Genomic DNA, 19,630 nt, shown 5'->3' on the forward strand with positions numbered 1-19,630 from the left:
CTCACTGCATCCTCTGCACTGTGGGTCTCCTTCTTTGGTGAACTGCCTGAGGTCCTCTTGCGACTCCTGTGCCTTTGGCCTGTCTGTCCTCTTGAGGATCTTCCTTTGCTTCAGTGGGCTCCCCTGCTTGCACGGGCCTGCTCAGACTCTCCTAGATTTGTTGAGTCACTTGGACCTTGCTGGTCCCAATGTTTGCATCTTTTCGCTCACCAGCGTTAGTTGCGGCTACCAAGGCTTTTTCCTGCTCCCCCTGGACATCGACCACCTGAAGGTTAAACATCCATTTGCATGCAGTCATTACACGGCGTACCATTACTACGCAAATGTTACAACGCATGCACTGTAACAACGCGTAGCCATTTCTATGCATGTTATTACTTTGCATGCGCTGTAACAACGCTGTAATAACGCAAGTGTTATAATGCAAACCACATCGTTGTGAGGAAACTGAGACGTTTCCTCTTAACGGCGTGCAGCGATCACCGCCCCTTTGATGACGCAGGATGGAGAACAGAGGACACAAGGAGAGAGAGGTAAGAGGGGCTGTTTTAAAGGGTTTAGAGTAGGGTGAAGGTCGTGCAGAGGGTAGTCTTTTAGGAATAATAGTAGTGTTGTGTTTGAGGAGTAGTGTTTTAGGGTTTAGGGTAGTGTTTAGGGTAGAATAGTGTTTTGGAGATGGGTAGTGTTTTAGGGTTTAGTGTAGTGTTGTGGTGTTTGTGTAGTGTAGGGTAGTGTTTTAGGGTTTATGGTAGTGTTGGGGTGTCGTGCAGGGTAGTGTTGTAGTGTAGGGAGCGGACTGGTGGAAGGGTGAGTGTCATGCAGGGGACAGTGTTTTAGGGTTTAGGGTAGTGGTGTGTTGTTTGTGTAGTGTTTTAGGGTTTAGGGTAGTGTTGGGGGTCGTGCAGGGGAGTGTTTGGGTGGAGGGACAGGACTGGGGGTTGGGGAGGGTTGTGCAGGGGATAGTGTTTTAGGGTTAAGGGTAGTGTAGTGGTGTTTGAGTCATGTAGGGTAGTCCCTTAGGGATTAGGGTAGTGTCAAGTGGGTAGTGCAGGGAAGTGTTTGCGTGTAGGGGCATGACTGGAGCACAGGGTAGGGTTGTGCTGGGGGTAGTGTTTGAGGGATTAGAGTAGTGTTGTGAAGTTTGTGTTGTGTAGGGTAGTGTATTTGCATTAAGTATTTAGCCTAGTGTTGGGGTATTTATTTTATTTTCATTTAAACATTTTATTAAGTTTCTAAGTGTTTGGATGTTCATGAAAAGAAAAAATGCAATGTTAAACCATGCGGTGTATTTCAATCCAATGTAATGGCACTTTTAATGCATTTGCAAAGAAATGCAAACTAATGGTACTGAAGGACTGGACTTTTAAGAACCAGCGGTGCCAGGGAACAACACCTGAAACCTTCGTAGGATACCTGTTCGGCGCACAAGTGACAGAGACACGGGACACTTCCTTCGGCGTCAAAGATCAGCGTTTATTACTGCAGGGATGCAAAAGTCATGGGAAGTACAACAGAGTGTAGGTTCCAAGAGTCTGCTTCGAATTGCAAATGTGGATCGCTCCTTTTATACACATTTTCAGCATTCAATAACGTAACGAACAAAAGGTTACAACTCAGTTCCCACAATAAACTTAAAAGGGCTTCATTCATGGTGTCGGAAACCCGGAACATAATCACAGTAACATTTGTCGGTTCCCAACTGTAAAAGCACATTATCCTGCTGCTATGCACATTCCACTCTAGTTGTAAAAGGACGAGAGTAAGAGACAGGAACAGGTGCAAGGAAGTCAGACAACAGAAGAAGAAGGAGTGTGAAGGTAATATCGGAAGCGCAATCCCAGGATCAAAGGATTCGAGCCGAGCGCATGCAAGGCTGAAACAATAGGCCAACGTGGGAAGATTACCCAGCTGCGGAGCCATCTGTCTCTGCCGTGTCATCCCCCAGTCTTGGGAATCACAGGGTCATGAGGCGGACATTTGCCTGTTCGCTGACTACGTGAGGGCAAGAAACAAAATGGATGCCGTATCTAAAATGGAACCCGAGGGTTCAAATGAAGAAACCTGTAAATAAGACGAACCCTTCTAAGTAGCGTAGCGAAAATGCGTACACCTATTAATCTCGTCATTTACGGTTCATAGATACCACACTCGCTAGCATCGTAACGGTTCTCATTGGTCCTCAGACGCTCCTTTTGCCCTCATGTAGGCAAGCACTAGTCGGAATCATAATCAATTTCGATATTCATCAGATCATTCAAGTGTTGCTGGAACATCATCTTATTCATCAATGTCTCGCCGGTAACAGATGGCCTTCTTATACACGTTGTAGCACAAAGGCCACATAAGGCAGGACCACACTGCACACAAAGACAACACGTGAACAGAAACGTCACAACAACCCCTATAATCATCAGAATTTTCCAACCCCAAGTTGACATCAGACCCCAAAACCATCCTAGAAGCGTCCAGTCTCCCTCGTCCACGTGTATGGACTCTGAGATTTTATGCAACTTCGAGATGGCTTGATAAACCGTTGGAGCGTTATCAGGTATGAAAATGCAGCAGCTCGAATGGATGACCTTACACACACCACCTCTGTCTGCCAGTACTACGTCTAGAACCATACGGTTCTGTAGCGTCATAAGCCTATCCGCTTGAAGCTCTGCTGTCAGATTACCAAGGGCGCTTGCAGTTATGTTAGCAGTTGCTTCCACTACACGAGTTAACTGTCTCAGATTCCTGCTATTGACCATAGGGCCCCAAAACGGTAGGAAACCCTTAAAGAAATCTCCTGCTTCTTGACCGGCAGTATCTTCTTTACTAATGACACCTCTCACAACTCTAGTTTTGTGATAATCTGAGGCAACAGTGAAAGTCGGAGGCAAAAGATTCGCGATATAGCAGGTACCCGAGAAGTCATGAGGTAACCATGTATATGCGCGATCGTAACATACAAAATAGGTACCCTTGGCAGTCAGAAAGACAGGGGAAGAGAGCATTGGTAAAACGTAAGTATCAACACAAGCACTCTTCCCAAGCTGAGCTCTCGGATTGCGACCAAGACCTTGCAGACAGAAATGACCGAGATGAGGTACGATCCAGATTGGAGATGAGCTTTTAAACTGCCTATCATTCACTGATGTACTATACTCGACCTCACTCAGATCCTTATAAGCTCGCACCTCTTCCTCTGGGATAAGTGTTGCGTCAAAAATATCTCTATTTAAATCTGCAATTGCTATCGCCAAAGACTTGTGGTACGGGCCAGGACCAAGGTCTGCAGAGCGAGGCTCTCGATGGGGGTAGGAATCTAGTGCACTACGGAACATGGTCTGGAATGCTCGAGCTGACCCCTGGGGGCTATAAGGAAGAACAAAATACGGAATACCCTTATCCATGGTATGTGGCATTAACCCACATACCCAACAATTGGTAGTGTTCATCACCAACTGATGCTGATGTAGAAGTTGAACAAAAGAATTGTTCATAAATTCCGCACGTCTGACCTGTTCATGTTGGGGCAGAAGATGAAAGGAATGTGGAGACACAGTGGAAACAGAATTTAAATCATGAGAAGGAGGAGTAGGTAAAGTAGAAGGCAGCAATGATTGAAAACCAAAATATACACCACCCACCAGCAGCATAGAAACAGTTAGGAACAACATAAAAACCTGTAACAAAAAACATTTTTTCCGAAATGTCTTGTGCAATTTGGATCTTTGCGCCACCATTTTCTCAATTTCCAATAGCTTAGAAGACTTCATCTTCTAAAAACCGTCCGTGACGTTCTTGACGCACTTCGTTCTGAGTAGCGATTATCAATCCCCAGGAGTTACCAGAAATCGACAAAAGTAATCGACCTAGTGTCAGATACCTGCTAAACAGGAGGAAGTACCCGCACGGCCCTACGGTTAACCCAGATGAAAAGGTTTTTAATCAAGAGTTCATTGAATTCAATATACGCCTCCTAGCTGTAAGGAAAAGGGTACACAATATATATACATATATATATGTAATGTCCACAATTTTTATGGCAACAATAGAGGTGATGTAGATTCAAAAAAATAAAAAACAGAATTTATTAGTCTGTTAGCGCGGTCGAAGAAAGTATCGACTTCTTCCGGGGCGAGTCTGTTCTTCAAACAGTGGATCAGACGGCAAAAGAGTGTTCGATTGTCCACGCAATTGTTCAGAACTTGAATTCTCCAATGCTGCTGAAAGAGGGTTAACTTCGGATGGTTCAACAGGGGTGTCGGGTCTTACTGTGTTATCTCCTACAAGCTGCGCGTCACTAAACGGCACGTAACTTAGAGGGACGTAAGTTTCAGACGAGCCGAATCCTTTTCTGATCCAACTATCTGCTGGCAATGGGAGCGGAACTTTCTTGGTGTGGGTGGCATGCACCCAATGTTTTCTCCCTTCCAGCCGAACCGCAGTCCTCGTTGCCAGCAACACCTGGTAAGGTCCCACGAACCTTGGCTCAAGATTTCGTTTTCGTCCAAAGTTGCGGGTAAGAACCCAATCACCTGGTTGGAGCCGATGACCAGGACCCTCTGTTTGTGCCGGTAGAGCCTCAAAGACCTGTTGATGAATCAAACTCAATTTAGCAGTCAGATCATAGAGATAGTCAATTAACATTGGATATTCAAGTCTGTCAAATTCTTTAGGCCTCGGAACTCCCCAAATGTTCGCAGGACGGCCGAACACAATCTCATATGGGCTGAGCCCTACTCGAGAGTGCACAGTCGCCCTGGTCGATAAGAGAGCTAAAGGCAAAGCGTCGGGCCATGATAGACCAGTCGTTGCCTGGATTTTGGCAAGTTTCAGTTTCAGAGTGCCATTATATCTTTCCACTAAACCCGCAGACTGAGGATGATTAGCACTATGAAACTTCTGATTTATGCCAAGACCACGACATACACTCTTCATTACACTTCCCACAAACTCACTTCCGTTATCTGACCATACAATCCGCGGCATTCCATACCTGGGGAAATATTCTTTGAGTAGAACCTTTGCTGTGGACAGGGCAGTATTATCCTTTAGGGGGTAAGCCTCAATCCATCTGGAGAACGCACAAACTACAACCAAGACGAACTTCAAATTATTGCATCTCTCCATGTGGATAAAGTCTAACTGAATAATTTCAAAGGGACATGTGGGAGGAGAAAAATAACCACGTGGAGTGGGGGTGCCCTTGCCAGGATTATACATCAAACATACCATGCAATTTTTAACCACTCTCTCCGCACATTTGGTAATTCCATCATTCTTCCACACGGGCGACAGCAACTTACATATGCCTTTCGTATTAATGTGTGATGTACCATGAGCCATAGTAACAACAGCAAGCACGTATGCATCTGGTAACATCCATCTCTGCTTTTCCGACAAATCAACCCAACATCCATTCTCGTCTAACTTTCCCGTACTTTCTTTCCACTGAGTCTTTTCCATCTCAGTAGCTTCATTCTGTATCTTCTTCACACTCTCAACTGTGTCCTCACACATACTAGTCTCCGCTGGCCATCTTACTGAACTCGCAACGTACATTCGATTTGTCAGATCTCTAGCCGTCTCCTTCGCAATCTCATCCGCAAACGCATTACCGCGACCAACATCATCCGTCACCTTCCGATGCGCACTACATTTGATTATTGCCACCTCTTTAGGCAATGTAAGTGCGTCCAAAAGGTCATTCACAAGCTGTCCGTGCTGAATCTTCGTACCATGCGACGTCAAAAATCCTCTTTCTCTCCACAATCGACCAAAACTATGCGCCACACCAAAAGCATACTGGCTGTCTGTAAACACATTCACCCGCTTCCCTCTGGACAACACACACGCTCTCGTCAAGGCGATCAACTCAGCCGCTTGGGCCGAATTCTGACTCAATCTCGCAGATTCCACAACCGTACTCAATGTTACTACAGCATACGCAGTCGTCACATCACCATTTGGTAACTTAAAACATGAACCATCCACATACAAGGTACCATCGGGATCTACCAATGGAGTGTTTTTCAGGTCAATACGACCCTTCGTCTCCTCTTCAGTTCTCAAATAGCAATCATGTGGTGTTACATCACTTAATTCCATGTCGATCGGCAACAACGTTGCTGGATTCAACACATTACACCGTTTTATCCGTATGTGACTTGCCAATAACGTCAACTCATATCCAGACAACCTTGCGCTCGTCAAATGTTGAGTTTTCGTTCGGTTCAAGAGAGTGTCGACTGCATGCGGGACCATCACCGTGAGCATATTATCCATGACCAGACCTGCGGACTGTCGAATGGACGCCGCAGCTGCCGCTGTTGCTCTCAAACAACTCGGCAAGGCTCTAGCTACTGGGTCTAAGGTCGAAGAAAAATATGCGCATGGACGCTGTTTGTCGCCAAATTGTTGTGTCAGAACACTCAACGCACAACCGTCCCTCTCGTGAACATAAAGTGTGAACGGCTTATTGTAATCAGGAGTACCCAACACAGGAGCCGAACACAACGCATCACGCAATTCAGAAAAACTTTTTTGACACTCTTCAGTCCATGGCAAAGGAGATGAAACATCCTTGCACGTAAGGGCTATCAATGGTTTCGCCGACAATGAAAAATTTGGAATCCATTGTCTGCAGTATGACGTAATACCTAGAAAGGCACGTACATCTCTCTGAGTCTTTGGCACAGTCATTCGAGCAATCGCTGCAATTCTCTCTGGGGTCAACCTTCTCCCATCCTTTGACAGTAAGTGACCTAAGTAGGTTACTTCTTGACAACAATATTGTAGCTTAGAAGGTGACACCTTGTGATGTAAGTCACATAGGTGCTGCAACAATGATACTGTAGCGGTTTTGCAAATAGCCTCTGTATCAGCTGCCACTAATAGGTCGTCAACGTATTGAACTAAGGCTGCGCCTGTCGGCAACACAAATGCATCAAGCTGACTTTTAAGTGCTTGGCTATAGATCGATGGACTCTCACAGTAGCCCTGTGGTACGCGTTTAAATCTAAAACTGCGACCACCCAGTGAAAATCCGAATAGGTCTCTGCTTTCCTCAGCGATCGGAATACTAAAGAAAGCATTCTTTAGATCGATTACCGTGAACCAGGAGGCAGAAGCCGGAATCAGGGTCAACAAAGCCGTGATGTCAGGCACCACAGGAAACTGGGGAATCACGATTTTATTTACTTCTCGTAAATCAATTACAAAGCGGTACACAGGAGGTTTAGTTGGATCTGTGCGTTTCAAAATCGGTAACACAGGACTATTACACACATTGCCTCGAGTTTCTTCAATGACATCCTTTTCGATCAGGTCATAAATGATCGCTAATAGTGCTCGCTCACCATCAAAAGAGATACGATACTGTGGTATACGTGGGAAACGCACATTCGATTTCAACTGAACCACATAAGGTGGGATGTTCAATAAGCCTACATCATTGGGACCCGTAGCCCATAACGACGCAGGAAGGGAACTCAATTCCGGTGGGAATTTATCAATTGATAAGTACATAGGAGAGATCGCTCTCTGACCTAATGTAAGCTCCACTCCCGCAGGAGAGCAGTACAAAGTCGCATATAACCGTTTTAACAAATCCAAGCCCAAAAGATTCTCACCACAACCAGTAGATAAAATCAATGGGGCCTCTAGCTCATGAGGACCAATCGTAAGGGACAAAGGGCTAGAGACAGGATTGCTAACAGGGGCGCCAGAGAATCCAATGGAAACATTTGTTAAGCCGGACAAAGGTGCGCCAGGGAGTTTCGAATGCATGATGGAACTTTTCGTCGCACCAGTGTCTAACAGAAAAGGCTCAACTACGCCAGATGTAGCAACTGCGACGTAAGGCCCACTCTGATCAACCGGAACTGATACTACTCCCTCTCTCTGTCGGTGGCTGTCCTAGTAGTGGTTACCTGCATCAATCTCATGTTCGACGTAATAATCGTCCACATGATACTGTGCTGATTTATCTGACCTCACATTTCGTTGGTCAAAATAATTATTCGCGTCTGATGGGGTATGAGGGCGCTCATGATTTTGGTTTTGAGGGGCACCGCGGCCTCTACCTCGGGGTGCTTGTTGAGGACCACCACGACCCCCTCATGCCGACACACCGTTAAGCCGGTCACGCAAAGCTGGACAATCATATTTTATATGGCCCTCTCTTCTACAATATGCACACTGATTATACCCAAGCGTAGATCTAAAGTCGGAGAAGTCAGATCGGGACTGCATCCTGGAAGATTGTAATTGTGGTCGATATTGCTGTTGCGAATCATTTTGATTTGAACGTGGAGGATACGCTTGCTGTAACAAAACCTTCGTTTTAAGCTCCTTCGTTTTCTTGTCTGAACGATCACTTTCTTCCTTTTCCCTATTCTCATAGTATTGAGCTGTCGCTAATATTTGAGCAGTAGTTGAAACCGCCCAAGCACTTTCTGAATTTTTCAATTTGTTGCATAGCTCAGGCAACAAATTCAATACAAATTTATCAACAAATAACCGTTGGCCTCCCTCGGTGCCCATATCCTGACCACTATGATCGACAAATGCCTCTTCGAATCTGGTAAAGAAATCGGAGACACTCTCGTCCTTCTTTTGCTTACAAGCTGCTAATTTATCCCAGTTCACCCTCATCGCTGGCATAATCGTTTTCATGAACGTAATGATTCTTTGGGGCAGATCCGTAATTAACTGCTCAGGCTTAGCCCCACCCACTTGTCGGCCATCGGCCGCTATTATTGCAGCCCAATCACCGCCTAACTCATTCGCATGGTTTTCTTGGCGAATTTTCGCCCAAATCGGTTGTGGTACGACATTGCCAAACAGCATGTCGATGTCCGCAAGATTCATAATAGTAGCGTCTACCAGTTGAGACAACTCCTTATAATAACCCGCCGGATTCATGCGTGGATCAGGCAAGGACTGCTTCACCTGTAAGACTTCTGATCGCTTCCATGGGAGGTGTATCCAAACTCTTTGGAAATGTGGCAGAACCGCAGGATTTCCACCAGGATTACCTGGCATCCATACTGGCGGAACCTCTCTCATAGGATACTGACCAGGAGTCGCTTTCCAATTGTCGGAGTCGTCATCAAACGACACTCGAGGAGGCACTGTGGATCTATAGGCTAACAATCGCTCTAAGGCACGTCGTACCTCTCCACCTACTATCGTACCGTTCAAAAATTGACTCTGAAGTTCAATCATATCGGGCGGTACATCATCTACATCATCACTATACCATTGTTCTCTCAAAAAGTTACACATTTCTTCGAACACGAATCTCTGCGTAGGCTCATTAAACTGAGAAAACGTGTCGAAAACCATGCGTGGAGGGTAGTTAGCAGGGTGTCTTATCCACCTACGCGCCATATTCGCTAACGTTGCACTCTCCCTTCCACCAGGGATTTGACTTCGTCTCTGGGGAGTTTCAGAAACATCGGATGGAAATAACTGCCCAAGGAGTGGTGAATAGAGGGTAGCAACAGTATTAGGGATACGGTTACGAACAGAAGGAGAAGAAGAAAGAAGAACAGGAGCAACAACATTAGAAGTGAAAGTAGGAACAGCGGGGGTAGTCAAGGTAGTTGGAGTAGCAGAAACTAGAGGCTGAGGAGGTACAGGCAAAGGAGCAGTTGGAATAGGAGTAGTTGGAGGGACAAACACAGGACCAACAACGGGTTGAGCAGCAGCCGCTTGAATAACGGGAGGGACAACAGGAGGAACTATAGGAGCCGTAGTATCCTGTGCATAAGGAGGTGGTGATTTCAATAAATATGCTAGCAAAGGATCCTCTTTCGCTTCTTTCGCGTCTTCGTTCTTTTTATCAGAACTAGACGATAAAACCGGATAACATTTATCCACCTTCATATGATGCAGTCTGGTGGAAATTTCTATCTCTTTTTCTACTTTATCCCGCTGACATTGCTGCACGACTTGCATTATCGGAATGATACCCTCTCTTCGATTCTTCTTAAGCTGTTTGATTTCTTTCTGCTTGGCCTCTTTACGCCATAACCGAAGGGAATCAAACATAGCTGGCCTAGCTTTCTTCTTAAATAATTTAGCTTCTAGATTATCTAAAATCTCCATTTCAAAACTTCCGTGTGGTGGCCAACTAAGGACACCATCCTTTCTCGTATAACGGACCCAACAGTCAATATATATAATAGGGCCCACACCATGTCGACTATAGAGCTCATATATCGGAGTTCCAACTGGAGGTATCGGACACGAGTCCTCCAACCGGGAATCCTTGTTGCAACATTTGAAGAAACCAATGAAACCACTACGGCTGGGCATCATGCACACTAACCAAGTATCAAACTTCAAGGGTTACCAAAGTACTAAATCTTCGTGAAAGACAAAACCCTCGGTTTTTGGCAATTGCAACTGTCAAATAACAACTAAGGACCAACAACTAAGCACCACAAATGCAATGGAACCATGCAAACAACTAAGCACCAACAACTAAGGACTGGGAGCGACCCACAAATACTTAACTGAGAGCTCAATGGCGTCACCAGGAAGGCCCGTCTCTCGTCTGGCCATACAAAGGACTACGCCAGGCACCAAAACAGGTCGACAGTCAGAGCATCGATCCGTTGCAGCCGTCAGGAGGCGGGAATCTTCGCGGGAAAAATCTTTGGACCACTTATTTCGACAACAGGATCGATGAAGCGGGGTGCACCTTTTCCTCGGAGATTTCACACGAAGTTCCTCGCAATCGTCAGATTTTGGACCGGTACCGCTGATGTCGCCCCACGTTGGGCGCCAACTGAAGGACTGGACTTTTAAGAACCAGCGGTGCCAGGGAACAACACCTGAAACCTTCGTAGGATACCTGTTCGGCTCACAAGTGACAGAGACACGGGACACTTCCTTCGGCGTCAAAGATCAGCGTTTATTACTGCAGGGATGCAAAAGTCATGGGAAGTACAACAGAGTGTAGGTTCCAAGAGTCTGCTTCGAATTGCAAATGTGGATTGCTCCTTTTATACACATTTTCAGCATTCAATAACGTAACGAACAAAAGGTTACAACTCAGTTCCCACAATAAACTTAAAAGGGCTTCATTCATGGTGTCGGAAACCCGGAACATAATCACAGTAACATTTGTCGGTTCCCAACTGTAAAAGCACATTATCCTGCTGCTATGCACATTCCACTCTAGTTGTAAAAGGACGAGAGTAAGAGACAGGAACAGGTGCAAGGAAGTCATACAACAGAAGAAGAAGGAGTGTGGAGGTAATATCGGAAGCGCAATCCCAGGATCAAAGGATTCGAGCCGAGCGCATGCAAGGCTTAAACAATAGGCCAACGTGGGAAGATTACCCAGCTGCGGAGCCATCTGTCTCCGCCGTGTCATCCCCCAGTCTTGGGAATCACAGGGTCATGAGGCGGACATTTGCCTGTTCGCTGACTACGTGAGGGCAAGAAACAAAATGGATGCCGTATCTAAAATGGAACCCGAGGGTTCAATTGAAGAAACCTGTAAATAAGACGAACCCTTCTAAGTAGCGTAGCGAAAATGCGTACACCTATTAATCTCGTCATTTACGGTTCATAGATACCACACTCGCTAGCATCGTAACGGTTCTCATTGGTCCTCAGTACCCGCAATTATAAATTGCGTAGTAACTGTACATGCAAACTAAAAACAACGTTGTTAAAGTATACTTTGTTTTGGTTCGCGTTGTATCGACATACATTCACCTGAACACCAAAACCTGAAACCTGATATGGGACAGCTCATGCTTGGCTCCTGGCCTTCCTCAGCGCTGCCTGGTCCTCACAGCTGCAGCAACAATGTCACCGTCTTCACTCTTCAACCTCCTGTCATCGGTGGGCCTTGTGCTTCCGTGCCTCCTGGTCACTTCTGAGTGGCATAGACTCTGTTGCCTCTAATTGCAGGTTCTCTTCTTCAAAAAATCAACTCTTGGATTCCACTGGACTCCTTCACAGGCCTCCCCAAAGGTATCATCTTCGGAGTCTTCCATTTTTGTCTAAGGCAGGTTCCAACGTCACATCACCCCCTATGCTTCCCTGGTGCAAGTAACCTGGTTCCCGGGGCATCTCCAACCTCCAGTCTTACAAAGGGTCTCTCCGGGGTCCTCTGGGATGGGTCCTTCTACTTCAAAATTGCAACTGCAACTTCTCAGTTGACTTCCATTGGGCACGCAGCTGTGTTTCAACTTTGCACTGCCACCGGGGGTTCCTGGGCACTTACATTGGGTGGTTCCTTGTGTCCCTAGCAACTCTGAGACTTCTGATCCAAGTTCTGTTACGCTTTGTAGTTTGCATTCCACTTTCTTAGTTCATGGTTTGGTCTCCCCATGGAGACCAGTGTATATTTGTGCTACTTACCTGATTATTTTGAAGGATTCTTGTGTGTCATTGTAAGTGACATCACAGTGTGTGACATCGCACGTGACCTCGCAGGAAGTGATACCACACAAAATTACATTAGATTCTATGACCTCACATATGTTAAGCAGGTCTATCATGAGTACATGTGAGCGCATTACAGTATTTAAAAAGTAAGATTTTGCGTCGGAGCTGAGTCAAATAAAGTGATGCAACACTGGCGCAAGATCTAGGCCTCCACTTAGACATTTATTTGTTCATAGTCTGACAGAAAGAAATCGACAACAAGGAGAAATGTGGCAGTAAATATGTTATGCTTAATTGGTTGCAAAAACTGCATTTTAAAATATCTTATGGGGCTAAGCGACCTGCTGCAGAGATTTTTATGTATCCAGTAAATCAGAGGAAATAATGGTAAAATAATTCTGGAGGTTAATGCACTTGCTGGAGAGACATGGATTTTGTCTAGTCCCAGTTTTGAATCAGAGTAGCATAAAGGGTTAATATGTCTCCCACAAAGCACATCATGTGAGACACAGATGACAGATTTGTTTTTTATGCAGCTGGGTAAGTGGATTACTGCATTTAACAAAGAGATCCTTTAAGTGCTTGCGTTTCATACATTGTAATCTTTCGAATATAGCACTCTAACCTATGAAGTAAAGCACGAGTGACTCCTACACCTTGTAACCCTCACTATCATATGTAACACATCCTGTAAAATGACTGACACACACGTTTTATTGTCAAAGTATAATGTGTATGAGTGATGTAAAGCGCTCCGACACCAGGATGGGGTTGAGTAGCGCTATAAAATAAATATTACAATATAGTGGTATTTCAAATATTTGTGTAAGTATTAGGACAGACTAACACATCTATCACAACGTAATCCAAGATGTGTGCTTAGAGTACGACTAATGCTAATTTGTTCTCATGTTCCAGGGTGAGTTTCAACTGCTTAAAATAAACATTTAAGCAAAACAGCAGCCTTTGAGTGACTGAATTGCACAGGTACGGTCAGGTCGGGGCTTGGGAAGGGCAGGATGCAGACAGCAATAAACAAACTACTTCTCTCCCTTTGTCCTGAAGTGCAGACTGAAGGCAGCCAGCGTGGCGGGAACGAGGTGTGAAATTATTGCAGCACACAAAAGGGAAAGTCACAGGTCAAGTACAGGGCCATTGGCACGTCAAAGCACAAGTGATTTTACGTGTCAAAGGCCCTGCAACTAATATAAGGGAGAGGGCAAGTTCTTTCGTCCCCTCGTCCCCCCCACCCCTGTCCCCCGTGTCCCCCCCACTAGAAAATCTGGGGGGGATATGTCCCCCGCGTCCCCCACACTTCCTACGCCCATGGTTTAGTCCTTCATTTTAAGGGCGATTTATGGTCCAGGAGGAGCAAGAAATCCCTCAGACTGCCTCGCTTCCCCAGGCGTGTCACAGGAGAGCCGCCATCATCCTCTGGCGCTAGCCACGTCCCCTCCCCCTTTCATTATATGCAGAAGAAGGGACAACAGTGCCAGCAACGGAATAAGACCCACTTCTTCCCCGCCCTTATTGTGGGCGTCGTCTCAGCCCGGTCCAGAATCCTGGCTATAAATGGATACCTGCTTTGAGGGGTCGGACACCCATCAAGACGTCTTTGCCTCGACACCAATACCCAAGCCAAAGAAACGACATGAAGGCTGCTGTGCTGACCACGGTCCTGTTGTTCGCAACATACGTCAAAAGCCAAAAACAAGGTAAGAGCACAAGACTCTTTGTAATATTCTCTTTTACTGTCTCTCTCTTCTTTCTTCTATTTCTATCTTACTCTTTCTATCCCTTCTATTCTAGAACTCTTATTCTATGATTCTTATCTGCTCTGCTACTGAGATGGACGGCTCTGCTGTGGGTCCGTTATAAATGCTTACAAGACTTAAATAAAAGTCTCTACTTTAAACTGAAGACTTCCTGCCTCCAGCCTCTCATTCCTCGGTACATATTTTGGTACCAGGAGTGGGGTAGGCAGATAACATATTCTGCTTACTCCCATTCTTTTTTTTCATTGAGGATTCGTGCCCAGCTGATGTCTCTGAAGCTCTTTCTGAATTGGTATGTTAAATGCGTTTATTTTTCATTTCATTAACGCATAACAGAGCTCTGCTAGCTGCCAGATATTTTGTTTCTCTGCATTGGACCCACGGCATTCATCTTCACCAGCTGACAGTTTATCTACAAGCAGGTCTGTCTCATTTATTTATCACTTCTGCTGCGCTTGTGACCTTTATTCTTTAAACTTTAAAAGCTTGAATAAATAACTCACTGTCAATTTGATTCATGAGGATTTCTACTGGCAGTGAAATTCCACCAACGGAAACCATTACATCAGCTCGAGACTCTTTTTGCCTACAAGCATCATTTAAAAGTGTTCCTTAAACGTTTTCTCAGCACGTGAGAGATTGCTTGGTTGTCTTTATCTCCTAGCAACTAAAATCTGCATCATTTCAGTGTGTCATTGGTTCTGACAAGCTTTCAGACTCAGCTTCTAGATGTAGAACTGCATCTCTATTCCTTTGGAACATTCATGTATAATTCTTTTGTGGAATTTCAACCCTGTCACTAACAAAGCAGCGAGTTTAGAATATTCTTGTTTAATTCTGTTGTGGAATTTTAAGTGTGTCATTAACAAAGCAGCAAGTTTCCAGGAAAGTAAGATTTTTAGAGTTTATCAGATTCTGGAACTTCATGAATGTGCCTTATCACATCATAATCTCAACTTTAAGAGACTTTATTGTCTTTCCTTATTAGACTCAACATTCTCCACATTATTTATTTATTTATTTTTTCATTCTAATTTTGCTGGAACTTCAGAGTTATTCTGTGACATCACAATTCACTCTTGTACAACATATTACAATGTCTTCTTCAGAAAGTGCTTTACATTCTCCACCGTTCCAACACAAACCAGGAAAACCTGAAATTGTTTGGAAACAATGGATTAACATTTTTGAGAATTACCTTGTCGCCATCGATGGAGTGGATTATTCACCTGTAGGGAAAAATGCTTTGCTTTACAATCATTTGGGTGTTGAAGCGCAGAAAATTTTTAACAATTTATCTTCCTGTCCCAGACCTTCTGGTAATGGCACGTGGAATTTATAAATTGAATCAAAAGCAAAATTAAACAAGCATTGGAAATGCAATCGGGCTCGGATTTATTTGAGTTTGAGCTAATGGCATTGTAAATGGCAATGTGTTTTCGCCATGTGTTTTGGAGTATGTGCATGTGGTGTGTAGTGGAATTATGTGAGTTAGATTGGAATTGTAGCAATGGTGGCATGCTGTGCTTTACATGAATATGTTTAAAAGTAAAGTGTACCATACTGACATTGCTACAATAGTTAATTGTGGATGCGTTAACAATTGATGCATGCACTGATGGCTGGTGGTGTGTGTGCTTGGTAAAAGACTGCACTGCCACCTGGAGGTGTGTGTGCCTGGTGGAAGGGTGCACTGACGGCTGGTAGGTGTGTGGTTGGTAAAAGCGTGCACAGATGGCTGATGGTGTGTGTGTTTGGTGAAAGCGTGCATGATGGTTGCTGGTGAGTGCGCCTTGTAAAAGAATGCACTGACGGCTGGTGTTGTACGCCTGGTAGTGTTTGTGGTTCGTGAAAGCATGCATTGATGGCTGGTGGTGTTTGGCCCTGGTGAAAGCGTGCACTGACGGCTGGTGGTGTGTTGTTGTGTGTGTGGTTGTGTGTGTAGTGGTGAGTGTGTGGTGGTGAGTCTGTGGGGGTGAGTGTATGGTAGTGAGTGTGTTACACCAATGTGGCGCACTGGTGCCACTGCACCTGCTCCACCAATGGTACCTACCCCTACGCCACACTGGTACCACTGCACCTGCTCCACCAAATATACTTACACCACACCGGTACCACTGCACATGCTGCACCAATGATAGCTACGCCACACTGGTGCCACTGCACCTGCTGCACAATCATAGCTAAGTAACACTGATAACACTGCACCTGCTACACAACGCCATCTACCACACACTGGTACCACTGCACCTGCTGCACAATCATAGCTAAGCAACACTACCACTGCACCTGCTCCACCAATGGTAGCTACCACTCACCGGTACCACTGCACATGCTGCACCAATGATAGCTATGCTACACTGGTGCCACTGACACCTGCTGCACAATCATAGCTAAGCAACACTACCACTGCACCTGCTCCACCAATGGTAGCTACCACTCACCGGTACCACTGCACATGCAGCACCAATGATAGCTACGCCACACTGGTGCCACTGCACCTGCTGCACAATCATAGCTAAGTAACACTGATAACACTACACCTGCTACACAACGCCATCTACCACACACTGGTGCCACTGCACCTGCTGCACAATAATAGCTAAGCAACACTACCACTGCAACTGTTCCACCTATGGTGCTATGCCACACTGGTGCCACTGCACCTACTGCACAATGGTAGCTACGCCACACTGGTGGTACTACACCTGCTGTGCAATCATAGCTAAGTAACACTGATAACACCTCACCTGCTCCACGAATGATAACTATGCCACACACTGGTGCCACTGCACCTGCTGCACAATCATAGCTAAGCAACACTACCACTGCACCTGCTCCACCAATGGTAGCTACCACTCACCGGTACCACTGCACATGCTGCACCAATGATAGCTACGCCACACTGGTGCCACTGCACCTGCTGCACAATCATAGCTAAGGAACACTGATAACACTACACCTGCTACACAACGCCATCTACCAAACACTGGTGCCACTGCACCTGCTGCACAATCATAGCTAAGCAACACTACCACTGCAACTGCTCCACTAATGGTAGCTACCACTCAGCGGTACCACTGCACATGCAGCACCAATGATAGCTACGCCACACTGGTGCCACTGCACCTGCTGCACAATCATAGCTAAGTAACACTGATAACACTACACCTGCTACACAACGCCATCTACCACACACTGGTGCCACTGCACCTGAGCTAAGCAACACTACCACTGCAGCTGCTCCACCTATGGTAGCTACCACACACTGGTACCACTGCACCTGCTGCACTAATGATAGCTACACCACACTGGTGCCACTGAACCTGCTGCACAATGGTAGCTACCACACACTGGTACCACTGCCCCTGCTCCACTAGTGATAGCTACACCACACTGGTGCCACTGCACCTGCTGCACAACTGAAGCCACCCTCTATATAAACACAGCTGTAGTCAGTAAAGAAAAACAGATCTGCATGAAAGGAGGAAACGCGAGACACAGAACAAGCACGAACGCGCGCCACTCACTGCAGACGGGTGAACGCGCCCCGACCATCTGGATTCTATTACGGCGGCACCCTGACAGCTCCTAATTGAAATTTATAACACTCCTCTGCGCGCATAACCACACAGAATATGGCGGAAGTGCCCAAAATGATTTACACATGGCCTATTGCGTGAAGGCTACTAGAAAGACAGCACAGCGAAGACGAATCACTATGCAGATGGCAAAAAAAGGACTGAAAAAGCTCGCGCACTGAGGAATTTTTCCTGCACGATTCAAAAGCCCTTAACAAAAGGAGCTCGGAGCTCCGCCCCCCTGCTGACGCAGGGGTGACGTAGGCCGAGCCCTAAAAAGCCTGATGAGCCAAATGTTATGCTAGAAAGACATAGTTTTTTCAAGAGAAAACAAGGAAGTGATGAAACTGTTGAAGAATATACCGGCGCTCTCCGAGTTCTTGCTTCAACTTGTGAATTTGAAAGCTATACTGACACTGACATAAGAGATCAGTTTGTTTTTAATTGCTTTTCAAAAAAGTTGCAAGAACGATTGTTGACTTGTCGCAATCCAACTCTTTCAGAAGTAATTGATATTGGAAAAAGCATTGAGCGTTCCATAGTTTCATCTCAAGCTTTAGCTGGAAATGAAGGTCATTCACCTATTTCATATATTTCTGAGAATGCTGAGTTCTCCATTTCAGCTATCAAAGTTAACAAAGATTTTAAAAGTAGCTTTTGTTTTAGGTGTGGTTCTAAACACCACATTGCTAATTTTCCTTCCTGTCCTGCTCTAACTAAAAAATGTGGTAAATGCAAAAGGACAGGTCATTTCCAGGAATTTTGTAAATCTCGTCGCTTCTATAAAAATGTTAATCAAAATGTGAGAATTCATAGTGTTGAATTAGAGTCTCTTGTACAGTCTTCTCTCAACCCAGTCTCTGATCATCCTGTTCGTGAGTGCACAAATACCTTTTCCAACATGCTTTTATCTATTGATGAACCATCTGATTGTGAAAAACCATTGTGTCAAGCCCTTATTAATAATAAATCTTTACAAGTTATGGTTGATTCAGGCGCCCCTATTACTGTACTGGCTGACACTACCTTTTTCAATATTCGGGGTCACTCCATATCATTACAAGCCCCTGATATTTGTCCCAAAGCCTTTGGCGACAAAGATATTGATCTTCTTGGTTTCTTCATTGGCTCCCTTAACATTCTTGGTAGATCTACTGAAACCAAGATTTACGTTGCACTCAAAGGCAGAGACTTGGTTGGTTGGAGAGACTTAGGGAAGTTAGGTATATATTTGAAACCTGGCCACAAAAATCCAATTGTATTAGGAGATCTTCCCATCTTAGCCATTAATAATGTTTCTTCTCCTATTGAATTATTTAAAAAAGAATTGTCTTCTGTCTTTAGTGATAGGATTGGTACTATTAAGGGTTTTGAACATGTTATCAAACTCATATCGAATGCTACACTAGTCACTCACAAGTTCAGAACAGTCCCTATTAGTGTCATGGACGATCTTAAAAAACAATTGGAGAAACTTGTTGCAGATGGTGTCATCACAGTGGGTATCTCCCATTGTTCTTGCAAAAAAGAAAAATGGCGATCTTCATCTTTGTGTGGACCTCAGGTCTCTAAATCGCAATATTATCGTCGACTGTCATCCCCTTCCACATATACAGCAAATGCTTGCTAATATTGGTCATGCTAAATGTTTTTCTACCATTGACCTTCGTTCTGCATATCACCAGATGTCTCTTAGCAATGATTCTCAAGACCTCACCACATTTGTTACTCCTTTTGGAGCTTACAAATTTTTCAGGCTGCCGTTTGGCTTAGCCTCGGCAGCCTCAGTTTTTCAAAAAGTCATGGATGTTCTTTTTGCTGACATGAAAAACGTTCAAGCATATCAAGATGACATTCTTGTCTTCACAG

The 19,630-nt window shown here is 45.0% G+C and overlaps 2 protein-coding genes across 3 annotated transcripts in view; one reads left to right on the forward strand and one right to left on the reverse strand.

Moving 5' to 3' along the window:
* Positions 1-19,630, reverse strand: part of LOC144792883 (paramyosin, short form-like) — a 404,104-nt gene that overhangs the window by 49,034 nt on the left and 335,440 nt on the right. The window lies entirely within an intron of this gene.
* LOC144792929 (uncharacterized) overlaps positions 13,946-19,630 on the forward strand; it is a 40,573-nt gene continuing 34,888 nt past the window's right edge. Inside the window, exons 1-2 of one of the 2 annotated variants that reach the window (XM_078668128.1) lie at positions 13,946-14,120; positions 14,517-14,602. In XM_078668128.1, the coding sequence (XP_078524254.1) occupies positions 13,978-14,120; positions 14,517-14,602 (229 nt within the window). In that variant the 5' untranslated portion in view covers positions 13,946-13,977. The remainder of the gene's footprint in view (positions 14,121-14,516; positions 14,603-19,630) is intronic. The other variant, XR_013602640.1, reaches the window with a different exon arrangement.

The sequence above is a fragment of the Lissotriton helveticus genome, chromosome 11, assembly GCF_964261635.1.
Source record: "Lissotriton helveticus chromosome 11, aLisHel1.1, whole genome shotgun sequence".
Taxonomy (NCBI): Eukaryota; Metazoa; Chordata; class Amphibia; order Caudata; family Salamandridae; genus Lissotriton; species Lissotriton helveticus.